The 20296-nt window shown below is 34.8% G+C and overlaps 7 protein-coding genes and 1 non-coding gene across 8 annotated transcripts, besides 1 other annotated feature; 2 read left to right on the top strand and 6 right to left on the bottom strand. All coding sequences in view use genetic code 12, as the record gives it.

Moving 5' to 3' along the window:
- Nucleotides 1–1025: 1025 nt before the first annotated feature.
- CD36_44430 (conserved hypothetical protein) lies at nucleotides 1026–3590 on the bottom strand (the record flags this gene model as incomplete). The annotated part of the gene is made up of 1 exon (XM_002420050.1): nucleotides 1026–3590. One exon carries the CDS (start codon nucleotides 3588–3590, stop codon nucleotides 1026–1028), a length of 2565 nt encoding a protein of 854 aa, XP_002420095.1.
- A 2493-nt stretch (nucleotides 3591–6083) lies between these two features.
- Nucleotides 6084–6157: a mobile genetic element.
- A 229-nt stretch (nucleotides 6158–6386) lies between these two features.
- On the bottom strand, nucleotides 6387–8906 carry PMT6 (dolichyl-phosphate-mannose-protein mannosyltransferase, putative; the record flags this gene model as incomplete). Its single annotated transcript, XM_002420049.1, has 1 exon — nucleotides 6387–8906. The coding sequence occupies one exon, from the start codon at nucleotides 8904–8906 to the stop codon at nucleotides 6387–6389; it is 2520 nt and encodes an 839-aa protein (XP_002420094.1).
- A 2036-nt stretch (nucleotides 8907–10942) lies between these two features.
- Nucleotides 10943–12715, top strand: CD36_44410 (alpha-1,2-mannosyltransferase, putative; the record flags this gene model as incomplete). Its single annotated transcript, XM_002420048.1, has 1 exon — nucleotides 10943–12715. The coding sequence occupies one exon, from the start codon at nucleotides 10943–10945 to the stop codon at nucleotides 12713–12715; it is 1773 nt and encodes a 590-aa protein (XP_002420093.1).
- Nucleotides 12716–13197: 482 nt separating this feature from the next.
- On the top strand, nucleotides 13198–13971 carry CD36_44400 (conserved hypothetical protein; the record flags this gene model as incomplete). The annotated part of the gene is made up of 1 exon (XM_002420047.1): nucleotides 13198–13971. The coding sequence occupies one exon, from the start codon at nucleotides 13198–13200 to the stop codon at nucleotides 13969–13971; it is 774 nt and encodes a 257-aa protein (XP_002420092.1).
- A 205-nt stretch (nucleotides 13972–14176) lies between these two features.
- Nucleotides 14177–15691, bottom strand: CD36_44390 (conserved hypothetical protein; the record flags this gene model as incomplete). The annotated part of the gene is made up of 1 exon (XM_002420046.1): nucleotides 14177–15691. One exon carries the CDS (start codon nucleotides 15689–15691, stop codon nucleotides 14177–14179), a length of 1515 nt encoding a protein of 504 aa, XP_002420091.1.
- A 513-nt stretch (nucleotides 15692–16204) lies between these two features.
- tRNA-Ile (AAT) lies at nucleotides 16205–16299 on the bottom strand. The gene has a single exon. It is a non-coding gene; the product is annotated as a tRNA-Ile (tRNA).
- A 216-nt stretch (nucleotides 16300–16515) lies between these two features.
- CD36_44380 (Myb-like DNA-binding protein, putative) lies at nucleotides 16516–18723 on the bottom strand (the record flags this gene model as incomplete). Its single annotated transcript, XM_002420045.1, has 1 exon — nucleotides 16516–18723. One exon carries the CDS (start codon nucleotides 18721–18723, stop codon nucleotides 16516–16518), a length of 2208 nt encoding a protein of 735 aa, XP_002420090.1.
- A 377-nt stretch (nucleotides 18724–19100) lies between these two features.
- Nucleotides 19101–20072, bottom strand: CD36_44370 (NAD-dependent methylenetetrahydrofolate dehydrogenase, putative; the record flags this gene model as incomplete). Its single annotated transcript, XM_002420044.1, has 1 exon — nucleotides 19101–20072. The coding sequence occupies one exon, from the start codon at nucleotides 20070–20072 to the stop codon at nucleotides 19101–19103; it is 972 nt and encodes a 323-aa protein (XP_002420089.1).
- Nucleotides 20073–20296: the final 224 nt, after the last annotated feature.

Below are 20296 nucleotides of genomic sequence, written 5' to 3'. Positions count from 1 at the left end.
TTAATAAGTTGCTGTTGTATTATGCTGGTCTTCAAAAGATGATTATAAAACCTTGTCTGTCAGTTTAAAAGCTCTTGATATATATTGCTTGTATAGTATGTATAGGATACGATATTCTGGGGGATAGGAGATACGATGCCATGAATGGTGCTATTTGGGAGGAAGGAGTAGGTCCGAGGAAGACGTAGTTGGTGATCCACGGATTCGAAACTCTTCTCTTAGTGCAGCGCATCTCTCATAAGCAGGGCGTTAGGTACAAAGTGGCGGCACGAGAATCGCCACTACGACGGTTTGATCCAGTCCTGGGGGTACGGTTGTGCTGGTTGCCAAAACTTGTACCATCTCTAGCGCCAACAAGGGCTAGTGCCAGTGCCAGAGCAAAGGGTAACAAGTCAAATTCTGTTTCCCAGAACCCCAACCTCAGTACTCCACCTATGATCTGGGCTCGGCATTGGTATTAGTACAAACAGAGAAAAAGTTAACTTTAGCACAAGACACTTTGTAATGTAATTGTCCAGCTAGATACCGTTACTATACAGATTCAACATCCCTCTAAGTTCATGTTGGATCCATGACTATGAGTCAATGTGTTCCAAGTTGTATTTCATTTGTTTCATTTTGTTCGTTTTTTGGTAAAATTCTGAGAGAAAAATTTTTGTTAATAAAAAGGTTCGTTAAACCATTACCAACTTGTTGTTGTTTGTAAAAAATGGAAATAGAAAACAACCTAACTACATTGTAGATTCACATTTATACTCGGTTGTATGAAGAACATGACCGTCTCCTACAGTATATATTCCATCCATATACCCCGAAGAACTCCAAATCCTCGTTCACTGATACAGCCTCATAACTGATCGACCTTTCAACAATAATACAATTACAATTTTATTAATTAGATATACACATTAAAAAATAAGCTGAGCTAATAGTTAGAACTGTTTAACATCGGCACTAACTTACCAAACCAAAAGTATTTGTCTATATTTATATATTATAAAGTTTTTGGTCCTTGCCCACCCAAATCACATAACCAAACTTTTCAATTTAGTTAACTGATTATAATATTGAATGATATCTTCTCCATTGGGTTTACCAATTTTATTACACAAATCTTGGTATTCCTTAATACTATTTGACCCAATTATTCCTTCCAACCATTGTCTATACAATTTGTTATATTGAGAAACAATTAATTCCATAAATTTATTAACATTAACTGGATCACCTTTACCTTGATCACATAGTTTAAGACACTCATCAATAGGGATAATCAATCTATCAGCAATATGTAAAATAATTGTCAGTTTAGTGAATTCAATTTGATTTAATAATTTTTCATGAAAAGATTGATAGATTGATTTGATATATGGGTCATTATTAACGTGCATATTTCCATTTTGCTGATATTGTTGTTGTTGCTCGTCAATTAACGATTCCCATGATTTACAATAATTCAATTGCAAATTCAAGAATTCCAATAATTGAGGACCAATTTGAAATAAGCGTTTACGAAACTGCACCAAACAATCCAATTGGTATTGAATAGCTGAATTGTCAACTTTTTTAATGGATGCTTTTTTACCGTTTATCGATCGATATCGAGCAATTGTTGGTTTGATACTTGGTTGTGGTGGCAATGGACATGGCTTATTTGGCGACTTTGATAGTACCAAATCTTCTCGTTTAGGAGTCTTTACCAGTTGTTGATTCTTCAAATGCTCTTGTAATGACTGATGTCTTTGTGGTGGGTGCTTGGGAGTATTTGTTTCTAATTTAGCTGCTGGACTCTGATCGGGAATATCTTCTCTTTCCTTATTATTTGCATCATTAGTTGACAAACTTCGTTTAACAATTTTACTTATTGATCTTTTCAAAGATGTTGCTCGACCTAGTTTTTCCGGCTGCGAATTGTTGTTGCTGTTGCTGTTGTTATTACTATTGTTGTTGTTGTTGTTGTTGGCGATATTTTTAATGGTTAGAGAGCCACTTTCAATTCGTCTAGGTGGTGCAGCAACCCTTTTCATATGAATGATTTTAATATCATTGGATGATGATAATGGACGAGGCATATAATCAGGGAATTCTTGAATATGGCCATGTTCAGTATAATCTGGGAATTTTTCAGTCAACAATCGATTGATTTTTTCAAAATCATGCCAAGATCCTATAGGATCTGTTTTTTTCAAATTATCAACGGTGGGGAATTTACAAGTAATTGAATTCAATTTCACCAAAGTGATTTCTAAATCTCTCGTCATTGGTTTGTTGATCTTAGTTAAATTATCATTAATGATTTTAATAAATGAGGGCAATTTATACCATATTTCCATGGGGATCACTAACCAATTTTTTTGATCTTTAACGTTGATCAAAAGATAATTCAATTTATAATAATAGCTCAACAAATTAAACTTGAATGTATTGGTAAATAATGAACAATTAATCAAATTTCCAACATTAACATTTTCAATCGAACAATTATAAACAAATTGGAAAACATTATAATTTATCAAATCATCATCATCATCATTAGTAGTAGTCATGTTGGTATTAATATAAGAAGGATCCAAAGAATTCTGTGTAAATGCTTTATTCTTACTCTGTGAGCCATTTCCAATTATCCCACTATTTAAACTTAATTGTTTTAGAATACTAATAATCATTGCTTTAAATCCTTGAGCAATATGGATTAAATTATCCAAAGTTTGTCTCTTGAATGTATAAACATTCCACCAATCGGTATATGAATTTATCCCTTGTTCCATCTCCTTATATTTGCCAATGATATAATTTAAAAATTCTATAATACTTTGTTGATATTGAAATTTCACATCCAGAGCCAAATTATCCTGGAAGAAAAACTCATCCGACATGGGCGAATCAACTTTTTTATTAGCAAGATACCTAAGGGTATTATAATCTCTGGCTGGTGATAACAACATTGCTTGTCGTTGCTGTTGTTGCTGTTGCTGCTGCTGTTGTTGTAATTGCTGTTGCTGTTGCTGGTGTTGCTGTTGATTCAATAAAATATTCTGCTGTTGACGTCTTAATTGAGCATTATTATAAACCATGGCAAAATTGGCTGGTTGATTATAAGTCAGATTGTTCGGATAACTATTCCTATACTCTTCTGAATCACTCGAACTAAATGATGCGTCCCCAGGTGCAACTTCCTTGATCTGTAATGGGATATCTATGGGTAATGATGCTAACTTTGGAGGAGGGTTAGCTTTTATCCAATTTGAGGGTGGATTATTGTCGGAAGTGGTAGTATTTGGAGGTACCAGGGTCAGTTCAGGGGCAGATAAATAGTTGTAGTCTGAATTAGTGGTGTTATCCGAAGACGTTGTTGCTAAGGATGGGCAAGTAGTCGATTCTAATGACACTCCTGGATTATTAGTTGTGGTGTATAACTGACGTTGATTTTGGCCAGTGTTTTTAACTTCTTTGGTGCTAGTACTTATACTGGTACTAATTGTGGTGTTACTATTAATGTCGTCTTCGTCGTCAGTAAAATTGTTGTCGTCGAAATTATTGTTACTTTTGGTGTTGGGCCTGTTTTTATATTGTGTTAAATCAACATTCATTGGAAGTGTGATAGTATTTGGTGCAAATTTGTATGTATATATATATATATATATGCCTAAACTAAGAAAGGGAAACTAACAATGGAAAATCAAATCTAAAATGTTTTAAAGATGCAAGAAATAAACTGTTGATTAAGGTTTTGTGGGTGAAAGGAGGAATGATTAGGAAATTAATACAAGTAACAATAGTCTGAAACAAAGAACTAATAATGAATCTCAAAACAATGAAGTTGCGTAACTTGAAGATGACGAGACAACAAAATTATTATTATCACTAGATATAATAAAAAAAAAGAAGATGAAGAATCAACGAATGAGCATAAAACAAACAGAGAATTGCCATATATATATATATACGCCATAATGTTGGTTGTATAATTATAAAAATACAATTCTCTTGGGGTTTTTAAAATACTCGTCATGAAACACTTTCAAAAAAAAAAAAAAATATTAAAAAGAAAAAACGGAAACTGATGAAACACTACAACAAAAAAATAAAAAAAGAGCCCACTTTACGTGATGGGCGATCATCATCATTATGATGACTTATAACTGTAAATAGCAACAGCATACAAATCTAGTAACAGGGAGAGAAAAAACGATACACGGTGGTGAAAATCAAAAACCAACCAAATAAACAAACAATAGAAGCAAGATAAATGAGGCGTTAATAGGCAATTATTCTGCGTCAAGCTCTACTATTATTATTATCGATGAATTTAGGAACGAGTTGGCTACTGTTTTACATAAGGACTATGGGAATAAAAGGTGTAGGGGGGGGAACAACACCAAGTTTAGTACTAAACTATATCATTTGGGAAAAGGCAACATGATGCGTGAACAATAACAACATTTTAATCTGCATTTGAATAGGGTTATGCAGAACAATTATATCTTGTTCACATTTACTCACTAGCCCCGTAATATTTTTTCTTTAGCAATAAGGGGGGGGGGACAGGGGGGACAGAGAATCCCTAACTGAATTTTAAATGTATAACAAAGAATTTAGGGCCAAAAAGAGTGACAAAACTGGATTTCAAAAAGGTACAAAGGAGAGGAAGAGGAAGAGGAGGCTAGAACATATTTGTACTACAAAGAGCCTAGAACCGTTGATTCGCAGTCTTTTTTTTTTATATCTCTTTTTCTTGCCCTTCTTCTGAGAGATATAACAACAACATTGCTGCAACAATTATCATGATTTTTACTCTTTTGGGAGTTTGAATTAGTCCCAGCACATTACATTATAATATCATACTTGGCGTCTATCCTAAGCAAACAATATTGGAGATAATGCCCTTATCACGACAATAGCTAGGGCTTAAAGACGTACAACTTAGGGAGCTGAATATCTAACAAATTTTAGCAAAAGCAACTCCAATCTATAATTAGAATTTTAAGGACATTGTATTTTTTTTTTTTTTTCACCAGAAAGAAAACATATTCTTCATCTTTTTGTTCTTTTGGTTTGTTTCAGGTGAAAATGCTGCGAAAATAATAATGGTTGAAAAATTCAATATGAAACAATACACAAAATAATACTTTGATTTTGTGTAATATATAATACCCACCATCATCGTCTATTTACTACTACTACAATTGTTATCACTATCACTATATCTATATCTACAATTTTGATAACACCGTAAGCGTTGTTCTTTTCGGCCACATTTACAGATGAATTATGACTTGGGCTTTTGTAGAAGTGCCAGCAACAGATGCGATAAGTTAAGAGTGTGGTCCATTGCGTGCGCATGTTGGGTTTCCTTGTTTTCTCTATCTATATGCGGGTTAAAATATCGGTCTCAAACGTTTCATCCTCCACAACAAGAACAAGAACATTCCTAATTTGTGCAATTATCTGGAATAAGAAAGAACTACGCGTGAAACAAGAATATCGGAATTAGATTATTGAAGCATTGATCGTTTTCAAACAGTGATAAAAAAAAATCGTCGACAACATTAGTTTCCAAAGAATCGATACATTTTTAACAGGATGATAACACTATGTTTTACGTCCCATCCAGTGTTAATTCCATAATAATTGACACCGCTTTTCCAATAATGACCTTGGACCTTTCAATAACTTGATGTTTTCCTTTGGTATCATATACGAAATTGCTAGGCTGAGGTATCTCATTTTGATGACAGATTTAATATTCTCCGTCGTGAGATTTACTTTGTGCTGGATATTAAACCCAGGCAGAGTCATACTAACAGTATATAGGTCTAGCTGAATAGTATAATAAAACGATCTTTATTGTTATACGAATCTAGTTGTAGAATGATGATTAGAAGCTCTAATCAAACTTAGAAACGGTTTAGTCCTTTTCTTACTCTAAATGCTAATCAGAATTTTAGACAACGAATTTGTGCAAATACTCCTCACTATATATGATTATTAACAGAATCAAAAGGGAGACCTAGACACCAGTGATTGCAATCAATCAAGTTTCTAGCTAAAGAATCGAAAGAAGTTGATACGATGGTGGTATTTGTCATACAGTCGGGTCCACAAGTAAAGAATGTCGTCCAGACAGACTGAATGTGAAAGTCTAATAATATATTAATTAAATCAATTTCTAAAGAAACCTCGAATTTCATTCGTATTCTAAACATTAAACCACATCAAAATAGTAAATAGACAAAATATTTTGAATCTAAAAACAACCTGAAATTAGACTGTTTCATATAGGACAAAGTCTTAGACGCGTTTTCTCTATTCAATTGTCTGTACAGAATAAATAACTAAAAAACTTTTCTACACGAACTAGCATGCTTTGTTATAGTATCTATAAATTATATCATCCATGAACCTAAAAGTCGTAAGTGTCGAAAAGCAACCGATGACCCCTCCATACCAAAAGAAAGATCTTTGAAATACCAAAAACTTATGCAAATCACCAAGTATAACGTTGAGTAGATCACCACTTTGAATATATACTGAAATTTATTGTTATGATAAGAAAAATCCAAATTTACTATGGCATCAACAATAAACCCAGCAATAAAGATGGCAAAATATAATGCTGGGACATAATGATGAAGATACTTGACTCTTCCCATTAAAATAAACGGAACATAATGCAAAACCCACCCTGCCAATGGAAGCAATGCTCGAGCCGATAGTAATGATAATGTCTGCTTGTTCACTGAATTGGTGTTGCTAGCGTCTGTTGCTGATAATGATATCCATTGTCGTTGATATTTGATGCCAACAATCAATAAGTAAACGGGACATGCAATCAACGCCATTGTTGACAACCAAGTGATCAATGGATTACCCAAAAGAAAATATTTAATATCGGCGTCACCCCAACTATTCATTCTGAGGCCAGTGTTCAATATTGGCCATTCCCACCACTCAGAACTGAGTTTATCAAATCGGTCTGGGTCAGGGATCAAGGCATTGTTGGATGCCATCATGGCGTAGTTCAAAAGAATAAACTCTTTCCAGAATTTTGGTTTTGGTGGCACATATTCAGTTGGTGGTAATGGCAATTTATCATTAACATGTTTTTCAATGTTCCACCACGTATTTTTATCACGACTGAAAACAGAATATTTGCAAACAACTTCACCCTGTTGATACCCCCACGCTGGGTACGATTTCCCAGTGGTAGCCAAATAGCATCCTAATTGTTTGTGTTTCAATCGGAAACTAGTCGACACTGAGTGTATTTCCAGCCGGTCTTCATCCTGGAAAATTGGATCCGGTGATTGGTCTTGTGTTTGAATTTCTATTACCCATTCATCTGCCCAATCATTACTTTCAACATCACCAAAACATGACACTTCATAACTACTTGAAGTCACAGGAGCACCTACAGCATTGGCTCGTAAATAGCACCCGGTGTTTTTGTGGTTGATTCTCACAGTATCACCATCATGAATTATTACATGGTAATAATCATCATCGTCATCCTCACCACCACTCGCAGTACTATTTCCATTTTCTAATGTCGCGTGTTGATTGCGTAACCCGGCATCAACACCAAACTCAAACAAAAACTCATTATTATCGTCCTTAAACCCATATGTGGTTACTTGTTGCTCTTGTGACCCTTGAGGATAGTTATGGGGGTGTGAATGAATAAGATTAGGCGATAATCCTTGTGATCTAATAGTAACCAATGACCCAAAAGCCACTGATCTAGGGCCGGATTGTAGATCATTTCCTATTAATGATCCTTGTAATAAAGTTGATAAGGTACCATCGTCAGGCCCGGTATGATTCAATACCATAAAATGTACTTTAAAAGTGGCAACATAAATTGTTATGGGGATAATTATCAATGTAACAATTCTAACAGCCCAATGAATTAAATAACTGCCAACTGACATTTTTTTAGGAGACTTGTCGTCGATAGCGAAAGTTTGATAAAACTTAAGCCATAAGTCAAAAATTGTATAAAATCCAACTAGAGCTGTAACAAATAATCCTACCCATTTAACAGAACAGACACACCCTATTGAAATACCAGCTAGAATAAACCATTTGATTTCCAATTTCGTTAATGGTGGCCTGGTATTGCTACCACCACGGGCCATAGCTAAAGTGTGTACTTTAATCAAACAATACATTGTCAAAACCGTGAAAAATAGTAACATTGAATCCAATAAAATAAACTTTGATAATGTCAAAGACAATTGTTCAAAAATTACCATAAAGGCAATCAACCAACAAGTAAACTGGTTATACCCTAGTAATACAGCAGTTTTGTATGCTAACGGTGTAACAAGAATTCCGAAAAAGCAATTGAAAATTCTCATAAACACGTAATTAACATTATCAGAATAAACATTTGAACTTTCAAATTCAAAACTGCCATCGTAATCAGCCAAATATCCCGACAATCCTATTAACAATTTACCCAATGGTGGATGCACGTCAAAATAAAACTGTCGTTTAAGGTATTGTGAACCAAACTTTCCAAAATGTGCTTCGTCCCATACAACGCTATTGGCCACGTCAATACGATAAAGTCGAACGAAACTTGAAATTGCGGTTAATATTAGCGGATTAATGGTTTTAATAAACACTTCCCTCAATTGTGGGGAATGTGACGATGAATTTGCATTGTGACGTCTTGATGAGGGGAAGAAAAAGTTTTTTATTCTTGTTGACGTGGGAGTATTGATGTGAAGTTGCGATGTCTTTTGAATGATATCCTCAATTTCAATATCGTCTTGTTCATAAACATCCAAAGAATCAGGGCTCTGGTTGTGTTGTTTTTGGTGACGATGATGAATTGAATCATTGTGACTATTGTCATCCAAACCAAAAGGTGATGCACCCGTGGAATAGCCCGTTGCCATTGTATGGACTAGTTGTTGGTTACCAGATTTTGAAAGGAAAGAATACCAAAAAAAAAAAGTCTCGATACACCCAAATTTGATGTAATGACGTAGAAGTTAATCTGATATATCAAAATAAATTGACAATTGTAGAGGGTTTCGTTTTGTTTTCCCCTTTTTTTTTTACTACAATTCTCTCTCGTTGAAGCAAGTGAAAAAAATAAAGATCGTCACTAAAGCGAACGAAAAACGAAAACTGAAAAATTTTATCATTACAATTTTGATCACGTGATACTCGCTGTGATGTACTTGTGCTTTACTGAACAATAGAAATTAATACCAAACAAACTAAGCATAATTCAGAAGACAGGTTTATTTTTGTGTTCATGTAACTTTATCATTAAACAAATAATTTAGGAAAGGTAGAATTGGTTAGTGCTTGTGCTTGACGTATGAAGCACAAGATCACTTTTCAAATGGTAATCAAAACCAGAAAAAGCCCACTTTTGAAAGTTAGAGTTTGGCGCTATTTTTCATCCAAAGATTGCTTTCGGCAATTATTGTTCAAACGATTGCTCCTTCTAATACAATAAGAATGGATACACAAAGTCTAACATCAAATAATAGAGCTTCTTTGTTTGACTATGAACTGGAGCTACCGGTTGTCACAACAGTCCAGGGAAGATTCCCGAAGGGGGCTTCTAAATTATCAAGAAAAGAAAAAAAAAAAGGTTTAAAGCCACATGGATCTCTAGCAGTAGGGATATCAATTATATGCTTCTGAATATCAGCTGATGTTCCAAAGGGAGCAATAGCAACAGTGTTACAGTAGTAAACCAAGACAACTTGTGTTGATTCATTTTCTGTAAAGTTTCTTTGTTAGGGAGGACATAAAGGTAAAACAATAAGGTTAAACAGAAACAAGTATGCAAACGTTAGAAGAACATTTTTAATGGAAAAAGTAATATTAATTGATTATACCAACGCGTCCTAAAAGTTCATAAAAAAAATTTTTTTCTGGTGGTTCCAATTTGTGGTGAAGTATAAAGTTCGTAAGCTAGAAGTTTGTTTGTTTTTGTTTTTTTTTTTTTTAGTTTTATTTTTAACAATGTATTCCTTTGTTATTCCAATTTTTTTAGTTGTTGCATGTCGACTGGTTTGATAAATTATTTTTAACAAAGGCAATAACACTAAAGACTTTGTTTTTAAGATCGCTTTTAAAGCTTGTGATTGGTAAAGGTAAAATAAGCACTACAAGATGGCTTTTTGAATATGTGTTTGTGGAATAGATGTATTTGATGCATTATGCGAACTCGTGACCACATGTCAAGCCTTCTTCTTCATCCGTCATTCGAGATTCTTCCTTAAGAAAAAAAAAAAAAGCTTATAGTTTCTGGATTCATCAATACCAGTATCACCTCTTAATATTCATGATATCAGAAAACCAGTGTGGCAAAGGAATTACATCTATTAATAGAACATAATAATATTTATCGTTTAATTTTCGCTCTATCCACAGTTTTAAATTAGTTCGTAGATTTTTTGCTATGGTCATTTCAATCTAAACATACTGCTTCATGTACATCTAGTAAAATATATCTACAACATGCCTGGAAGGAGAAATAAACATTATTTGCTTGCTTGCAGATTTGTGATCATAATTGGATCTTCCATTTTACCCACACACACGCACAATCTATGCACATAAGTGCGTGTACCATTCCAAAATTACTTTTTTTGATAAGTTTTTTCATCTCTTTGTGTCTTTATTCTTCGTTTCTTTGTTCGTGTCTAGACACATTAGTGACAAGAATTAGTTTTTGCAGCATTACTATTTTTCGACTTTCAAATATTCCAGTTTTTCCACCCCCCTCCCTCCTCTTATCTACTGTATCTATGTTCAGTCACCAAACATTAATGCCTCAAACTACACTCTTCTACTTTGTATAGGGTCACCCTTGTGTTACGTGTTTATATATAGATACTAGTAAATGTCTTTCTCTTTGTTTTTCATTTTTTTTGACTATTTTGGTGTCACCTACGGATAATCAATAATCATGAGTAGTATATTTAAAGAGAGACGTAGAGCCTTACTCAAACCAAAGCCTATAATAATCTGTTTATGTTTACTTTCAATATTTTTTACTCAACTAACCAAGTATCAATATCAACTGCTAGCGGACGATTCTCAACCAACTATTGCTCCACATCATTCATCGTTGAAGTCACCACAACACAACTCAACTAGAAGTTCATCACCAATAGCTCCACCAAAATCTTTAAATAAGCTAACATCGCAAGAGTTTTGGGAGCACATTTTCAATATTTTTGAGAATAACAAATTTGATGATGGATTAAAGCCTTTAATCAAATATACACCACAAGAGCAACAACTAACTACCAAGATAAAAACTCGTGAATGGTTATTATCAAAAGCTAAAATATTTCATAAGGACACAATTATGCAGTATCATGAATCCGTGGTGCACAATCTACCCAGCAAATTACCTAAATCAATTTACACGCCTAATACTTATGGTATTGTTACTATTGGGGGTAATTTTTATTCATGGATGGCCTATATCCAGCTATTACAATTACGTAAATTAGGATCCAAATTACCCGTGGAGATACTCATTCCCTCAATTGAAGATTATTATAAAGAGTCACACTTTTGCGATCATGTTTTACCTCAACATAATGCTAGATGTATTTTAGTGCCAGAGAAATTGGGGTTTAATGTTGCCAAGCATTGGAAGTTCTCTAGCTACCAATTTAAGGCTTTGGCACTTTGTTTGAGTTCGTTTCAACACGTTTTAATATTAGATTCGGACAACGTTGTCCTACTGAAACCTGAAAACGTTTTTGATTCTCCAGTTTACCGTGACAATGGTATGGTTTTATGGCCAGATTATTGGGAAAGAACAATATCCCCGGAATGGTACGATATAATTGGGAGACCCGTCGTTGGTAACAAGCAAGTGAGATCTGGTCGGTTTCCTGTTAATATACACAATCTATTAACACACGAGCTTGAGTTTGAGGAAACAAGGTTTCACGACCTTGAGGGTGCTTTACCAGATTTGTCAACCGAGTCTGGTCAAGTTATGTTCAATAAAAAGACTCATGGGAAAGTCATGTTGATGGTCTTGTATTATAATATCTTTGGCCCCGAGATTTATTATAAACTATTTAGTTTGGGAGCATTGGGTGAAGGTGATAAGGATACTTTTGCGGCAGCAGCTCTTGCTTGTGGTGAAAAATACTATCAAGTGGCATCATCGATTCGGACATTGGGATACTTTGATTCTACTCCCGGTGGTGGGTTCCAAGGCATGGCTATGGCACAAAAAAATCCTCAATTAGATTATCAGTTATTTCAGAAAACTAAAAAGAATTTCAAAGATATTCATTTGGATTGGGATAATGAAGCCAAAGATCAATTTAGCGCCAATAACAAGATTCCTATTTTCACCATGCACTGTAATATGAAAAAAATTAACCCTGCAGCATATATGAAAAATGAGAAAATTGCCAATATCAATGAGAAGCGAATGAATGTTAGGTTCTATTCAAATTTCAAATTTAAATTGAATGATGATGATATTTATAATCCGAAAAAGGAACAAGAGAAAGAAAAGGAAGAAAGCAAAAAAGATAAAACCAAAAACGATCCCAATGAGGTTGATTTTGAATTATCAAGATGGAAGATTGTTTCTGAGATTCTTTGTGACCAAAAAATAACTTTTGAATTCTTGAAAGATGACAATATGGAGGAAGTGTGTCAATTTGTTAAAAATACTATTGCCTGGTTGGAAAAAGAGAAATAAATAATTGCGTAAAATGTCGATCCATTCAACAGCTTTAATTCTAGATCTGTATCTATTGCTATTTATTTTGGTGATGGTTTTCGTTACTTTTAAAACCCCGGTCTAACTCCTGAAGATACAACATATCTTTAGAGTAAATATACACAATAATTAGAGATAAGGATATACATACATACATACAATCATACACGGTTTGCAAGGTTCAAATAAACTTTTAGTTAAAAAGTTAGTAAGCTCTCTTTTCAAAACTACCTTGTCGTAAATTATCAAAATTCGGGGAATACAACTTTAAATCTAAAAAAAAAATTGGATTATACGATTACACGCTTGGTAGCAGTTCTTGACGATTTGAAAGAATATCGCTCAACTCGAGACAAAAGAAAAAAAAAAAAAAAAAAAAATTAAGTTGAAGAAAATTACATTCATCATTACTAAATGAACTATTCTCAAAGACTTTTGATTTCAACAAAGTTACTAGTATTATGATTGTCTCAGCTATAATCGAACTTGTCTACCAATATGATCAGTTATTAACTTCGTTTCTACAGTCGAATTCATTCACTAGTAATTTATTAGCTACTCCGATTTCGAAATTGATCACTGAGTTTTTAATCATTGTGTTCATTGTTTTGTTGAGTTATGAAACCATTTATTGGAGTGGGATATATTTGAACTTATGGGATTACCATGCCAAAGATATCTTTACTGAAGTCCCGATCCACTGTTCCCATGTTTACATCAGATTGAATTTTGTTGATTCAGACAATATTGAACTATTGGATCAATATTATCAATTGAAGTCTAATTCAACAATATTACTATCCAAGTTCCACGATCATTTTAACTTTAATGTTGATTTTGATCTTGTTGGCGACTTCAACAATTGGAAAAAATTAAACTCATTAAGTCGGGAAGTCTTTAAATTGCAAAAATTTATTAAATATTACTTTGAGTTTAGTCCCGAAGATTTTGAAATGAATGAAGAACCAGAATTCGGCAGCACTATTGTTCATTTACGGGGTAAAGTACTAAATCTAATCAACGACTCAGAGTACTTACGTCAGTTTAATCAGTCAAATGGAAAGAAATCTGATAAAAGCATTGACGACGACAACGACAAGAATGAGTTAACCGTAGATAATGTGAAAATCTACAATAATAAGAATATTGAGGTCGGGTCCCATGAAAATGACAACTATTTAAGTAAATGCAATATTGAAACGGGTAATACAATTGATGTAGTTGTTGTCATATAAACAAAACTGAGAATTGGTCTAGCCACCAAGAGGTTGCTTTTTTTTTTTTAGTTTCCGTTCATAAGAAAAGACAATCTCCCTCTCCCAAATACCAGATTATAAAATTAGATCTTATCATATATTATGTATTTATGTATAGCTAAACATTATCAGTTAGTGGTACAGGCTAAACTGTATACTCTTTCATTACTCATAAATTAAACCTTTAGGTTCGGTTTGTAATAACAATGTTCAGGTCTTTAATTCTCTGTTCAGTTAATAACCATAATTTAATCACTCTTTCCAACCTTGAATCCAATGACAAATTTATTATTTTATTCATCTCATCTTCATTTTCAGTCCCCATATTGTCGATGCTACTGTCCTTAGTGTCTTTATCAGCATGGCCATTGCTATACAAGTTAACATCGGGATTAATATGATATCCTATTTCTTCCTCCTCCTCGTCCTCCTCGTCCTCGTCTACTGCTTCTAATTCTTCTTGTTCATCTTGACGTTGTTGTTCTTCTGATTCAACAAGTTCCGACCCATTATAGTTTATTTCCTGTTGTTGTCTTGTTTTATGTTTCCGATAATTATCATAGTTTGATAAATCAAATTCGGCAAATTTAGGACCGTGATAAGTTTTGGTCATTTTCCGTTTATTGGATTCCTCTTGGTTTTCCAATAATTCTTGAACTGTTTCATCATTTGTCAAGTAATAACTATCATTAAACGGTGATTTGGATTGATGCATACCTTTGTTGGTTATTGTAGTAATGGAATTAGCATACTCGTTATTATAGAGTTTTAAAATTGCATTGTTGACTAATCGATAGCATTGATACCTCAATGATAGGTCAAAAAGTTTCCTCAATTCAACCGGCAAATCAGTTTGGTCTTGCAAGTTTTCAATAGTAGGGTCAAATTTAAAACATAATAAACTCATGGTGATTTCTAATTCTTTTAGTAGTTTGAACAGATTAAAAACTTTATTGATTAAATTTTCTCGAACAAAATTCAATATTGTTGCCAAAAATTCCCGTTCATCTTGGTCAGCATCCATCGAATCGTCAATACTACTTTTACTACTCTTAGTATTAAATTTGTGGTTACGTATCATTTCCACGAGGTTTAATCGCAACAATTTGAAATGTAATAAATTGTTCAAATCTAAAATCATTGGATAATATTGACTAATTTGTTTGATTGCTTGACTAATGTCGCCATTCAAAATCAAATGCTTAATCTCTTGACGTTGCCTAATTGTGGCAAAACCAGACTCTATCTTTTTATCACAATTACTTGTTGCCTCAATATCATTAATATCGGGAAAACTAGCACTCCCACTTTCATCATTATTATTATTGTGTTTACTACTGGTGTTATTAAAGTAACTAATAACCATATCGGAAAACTCTTTGTCGTTACTCAATCGGTTCATATTGTCAATGAATAGACTGTTAGGTGGTTGTAGTATCTGATCCTTCTTATCACCCTGAAAGGTTGGTTGCCCACCACTAATACTATCGCTGTTATCGTCCCTGTTTTTAATTTCTAGATCCATTTCAGCATCTTGTTCTTTTCCACAACGGCTATACCGAATTGCAGCATCCTCATACCCTTCATGAATAAAATAATCTAATATCAATTCATCGAATTTATCATTTCTCGTTGCATTTGGGGGTTTGATCATTTCTATTGCTATGGGAAGCTCAGATCCAGCAGAGTTGTTTGTCATTGTATCACTATGGTGTCAATATGTGTATATGGATATATATATCGACTAATCAAAGCAAAGAAGATGTTGTAAAGTTGTATCAATGTGCAAGTGTGTTTAACTACTGTAACAAAATCTCTGGTATTATTTGGGTTGCGGGAATAACACATGAGTGTCCAGTAATTTGTGCTCAACACACGACTTGCTCTACTAGATTTGTCAAAATAATTTATCGATGTTGGTTTCTCCTTACATTGATAAGTTCAAATTTTAGATTAACTAGGCTTTGTAAATGCTGTATTTTGGTGTTAGAAGAAAATATTTCAATCAAGGGAGGCGAGGAGGCAAAGTGTGGTGGCTACGAAAAGAAGATAACTTATCTCAGTAATATTTGTACGCAAACACTTTCAAATCACCCCTGTACTCAACACACATTCATGGTAAACTATTTCAGAAATCACTAAGGAGAAAAAAAATATGAGGAAGAGGATAACCTCTGAATACAACCGATAGATATTTTGTGTGCAAAAAATATGGTCCCTAGCAGGATCGAACTGCTGATCTTGGCGTAACAACTTTTTTTTAGTAAATTATTAGCACCACGCCTTAACCAACTGGGCCAAGGGACCTATTTGCGACAGTTCAAATTTCTGGCTTTTTCACACTGTAGTATACCACCCACTCTTACTTACGTCTATAGCTATACATTATCCTTTCAATCTTACTTCCTCTACTGGGCTCTACGTACAACAACACAATTACAATAACTCACATTTATTCTCATAAAACTTAAATTTATAATTCTATTGATCATTTCTACTTAGTTATAGGTAAAAATTATACATCTAAGATGGGTTAAATGGAATAATTCCAAAACCACCTCCCCATTGGTCATATACCGAGTATTTTTGCTGCTGCTGCTGCTGCTGTTGTTGTTGTTGCGAACTTTGCTGAGGTTGCACTTCTGGGAATGTTGAACCCTCTCGGGTGTATACATTGTAAAACAATCCGTAACTATTCAATGTTTCTTGGTCTACGCCGACTTCCGATACTTCTCTTGCCAATAATTTATCCTCTTCATCCAATCCCTCTTCTTGTTCTTCGTCATTGTTGTGTTGACCATTTTCTGTTTGCTTCCTGACTTGGCTTTGACTTAGCACTGGCTTCGGCGTATTCTCTCTGGTGTTGCTATTATAATAATGAAGCGGGTGATGCTGCGAGACGGGCTTTTGGGAAAACTGAGTTGAAGTAAGAATTTTGCTATTAGTGGAGCTTGTTGCATTGTTATGATAAGCTGTATCATGGGAAATATTATTTTTGTTATTACTAACCGTAGGCTTGCCAGTGGCATTATTCAAAGTGCTATTGGGCAACTCTGTTAAATTCCTCATTGTTTCCCAAAAATCCAACTCTTCATCCTCACTGGGGATGTCATGATTCTTATCATTGTTAGGGTGTTGAGCTCTATTCACCATGTCTGTACTCGATTCAATAGAAGCACCCAATTTCCTCCGTTTGACCTTTTGATTCTCCTCTGCCTCTACATACTCCACAGCTTGTGCTAAGGGGGTTAATGGATTCGAGATCGGTGTTGTTTCTCTTTTGTTAAGTTCATCAGTATTGTTTAACAATTTTATAAGGTCTGATTCTCTGGTGCCATCAAGTTCTGCCGGTGTTGTTGATCTAACAGCGCTCTCATTATTTCTAGTAGGCTTAATTCTCTGGTCCTTTTCATGGTTGTTATGGTGGTGGTGATGGTGGTGATGGTGATGATGAAATTGGGTGGTAGTTGGCGTTGTGCCACTCGCACCTTCATAGGAGCTGTTATTTGGAGAGGACTGCGAAGAATTCAATTTAGGAACCTCTACTAATGGTGGTAGATAGTTGAAATGTTGGAAACGTGCCTGTTGATCCTCGGGTTCAATGTTGAATCGGTTTGGTTGAGTTCGATTATTCGTGTCTTGTTGAGCACTAGAGCCATAATGATGGTGTATGTGCTGATGAACTGTAATATTCAAATGCCTTTTCTTTGCGTACGATACAAGCTGTTGTACCATCTGCTGATTTTTGATTACTCCTCCGTTCTCTTCACCAAAAACATTGCTCCGAGAAAAATAGCCATCTTCTGCATTTCTTGTCTGCTTGCTGCTATCTGGCGTCAAAGCGTATCTCCACTCGACCTCAACACGGCTTTGTTCGCTGGTAGGGGTACTTGCACTTGCAGATCTGGGAGAGTTTAGCGGTAGATCGGGGTCTCTTTTTACTCTTTTAAAGCGCTTACCACTTTTGGGTCCATTTTCCTTATTGCTCTCTGTTAATTCCTGTTGTTTCTTTGACAAAACTTCCAAAATATTATCTTTGTTGGATTCATCATCGATGCTTTTCTGGGTCACGTTTTCTACTTGCAGTTTGATCAATGGATCGGCTTTACCTCTAACCACATCCGTTACTAACTTTCTCCATCGATTCCGACAAGTCAAAGACGGCCTTCCTTCAAACCCATTGCTGATGGTTCGCCATTTTGTGCCATGGATTTTTATCTGCTGGATCAACCTCAAATCCTCCTCCATTGACCATGGTTTCAAACGGTTCTTTGTATTGGGATCTAAAACTTCCATATATCGTTTCGCACACTGGTCATCTGTCCGCCCTTCAATCTCCTGTGATACTTTTAGCCATGATGCTCCGTATTTCTCAAATGCTCTCACCAATTTCTCGTCTTCTTCCTTGCTCCACTTTCCCCTCCGCAAGCTTGGATTCAATGAATTACACCACCTCTTCCGACATTCCTTGCCCTTTCTAAACCCATCGGGAAACAAAGTCTCTGCAATATAATCCCAGTTTACTTTTTCCACATCAATAGGTTTAGGGTACTCTGTTTCCACTAGAGACGACAACCTCGAATCTTCTTCCTTTGTCCATGGCTTCCTTGCCCCTTTTCTAAACGTCTGAAATCCTAGCGATTGTGTGATTTCCAATGGGTCAATATGAACTACCCGTTTTCGAACTGATGAGTTTGATGTGTCTGAAGCTTCTTTTGGAGACGAGCTCATCGCGTTGTATAATGGTGTTGTTTATTTATAGGTGCACAAATACACAGAATAGATAGTACTGACTGTTTTCTCTTCTTTAATACTTCTGTTTATTTAGTTCCTGTCTCTATATTCTTTCAAATGTCTCTAAGATTGAATTGGACTGATACAAGTTAGAATTTTAAAATAATCTGAGTTGCATAAAACCATCCGAGTTAAAAAAACTCAAAGACAAAAAAAAAAAAAAAAAAATTTTCTCTCATTCGCTTGACTTCTCCTAATTCCTGTTGTGGGAAACATAAAAGGAAAAAAAAAAAAAAAGATAATAATACCAGTTTAATTTTTTTTTCCTGTATATACATGTCATCTCCCATGTGTCATTCTCCTTCTCCGACAATTTAGCCTGAAGAGGCCGCATCTGAGACTTCGCCTTGTCGAACTTGCTTATTGTGAATCAATCTCATTAAATTTCTCAAAAGAATGGCAATTGTGACTTTGCCAATGGATGGGACATATAAACCAGCTCTCAATTTAACATCATCATTAAAGTTTTTGGCACTGGAAAAGTTAATAACGACAGTACCGTGACTGACCAAGTCTGAAGGAAATTTATAGTTCTCCAGAGGAACACCTGTTATTATTACATCACATTGAGGTGCAAGTTTCTCTAATGTGTACTCCTCAGGGCTCAAGTCAACAACCTTGTGTCTTTGTTCCAGCAAATCGTCGCCTCTGGTGAACTGCTGGATGTTGTTGATGTCAACTGAGTATACAGTGGCACCATCGTTAGCTAACAATGCCGCCAATGGACGCCCAACAATCTCTGACCTGTTAACAATAAGCACCTTTTTCCCATATAACCTATTCCCGTAGTGCAATATTGTGTTGTACACTCCCAAGTATTCCAATATTTTGACCATTGCTAAAGGTGTACAAGGTAAAATGGACTTTTGTTGGTTCTGAGGAGGATCCAAAAACCTAACATTGTGATACAAGTTATGATAGTATAAAAAGTTTAACCCTTCAACATCCTTCTCAGGGGAAATTAGCTGTTGTAGATATTGATCTTGTTTGTCACCAAAAACCGGGAAATAAACCATTATTCCATTCACGGAATCGTCCTTGTTGGCTTTAATTAACGCAGTCTCCAAATCATTTTTGTTAACTTCAAGTAATTCGTACTTGAAGCCTAAGGATTCACAAGTTTTACCTGTCCAATTAGCATACATTTTGGCTGCTGGGTCCTCGTTTGATAGGAGTCCAACTAATTTGGGGGTGAAGCTTAACTGTTTCACTGCTTTCGTAACTTCCTCTTGGAAAGGTTTAGCGATTGTGGACGCTAAGATGGTTCTACCAGCAGGTTTTGACATGATTGACGGAAACTAATTTGAAAGATTAGGGATACAGACTTGGACCACTCTGATGTTACAGTGAAAAGAAAGAGAGAAAAAAAAAAAATATATTGTGGGAAGAAGGAGAGGGGGATGATAGTGAACTATTTATCTTTTAAATGCGGGAACAACAAAACTATAAAATTTTGACTTCTTTTTCTCACTTCTTTAATAAGACACAGCTTTAAATTAATTAATAAAAG

This window comes from Candida dubliniensis, chromosome 4, assembly GCF_000026945.1.
Source record: "Candida dubliniensis CD36 chromosome 4, complete sequence".
NCBI lineage: Eukaryota > Fungi > Ascomycota > Pichiomycetes > Serinales > Debaryomycetaceae > Candida > Candida dubliniensis.
The sequence above is the reverse complement of the archived record's forward strand: the minus strand, read 5'-3'. Positions and strand labels throughout refer to the sequence as shown.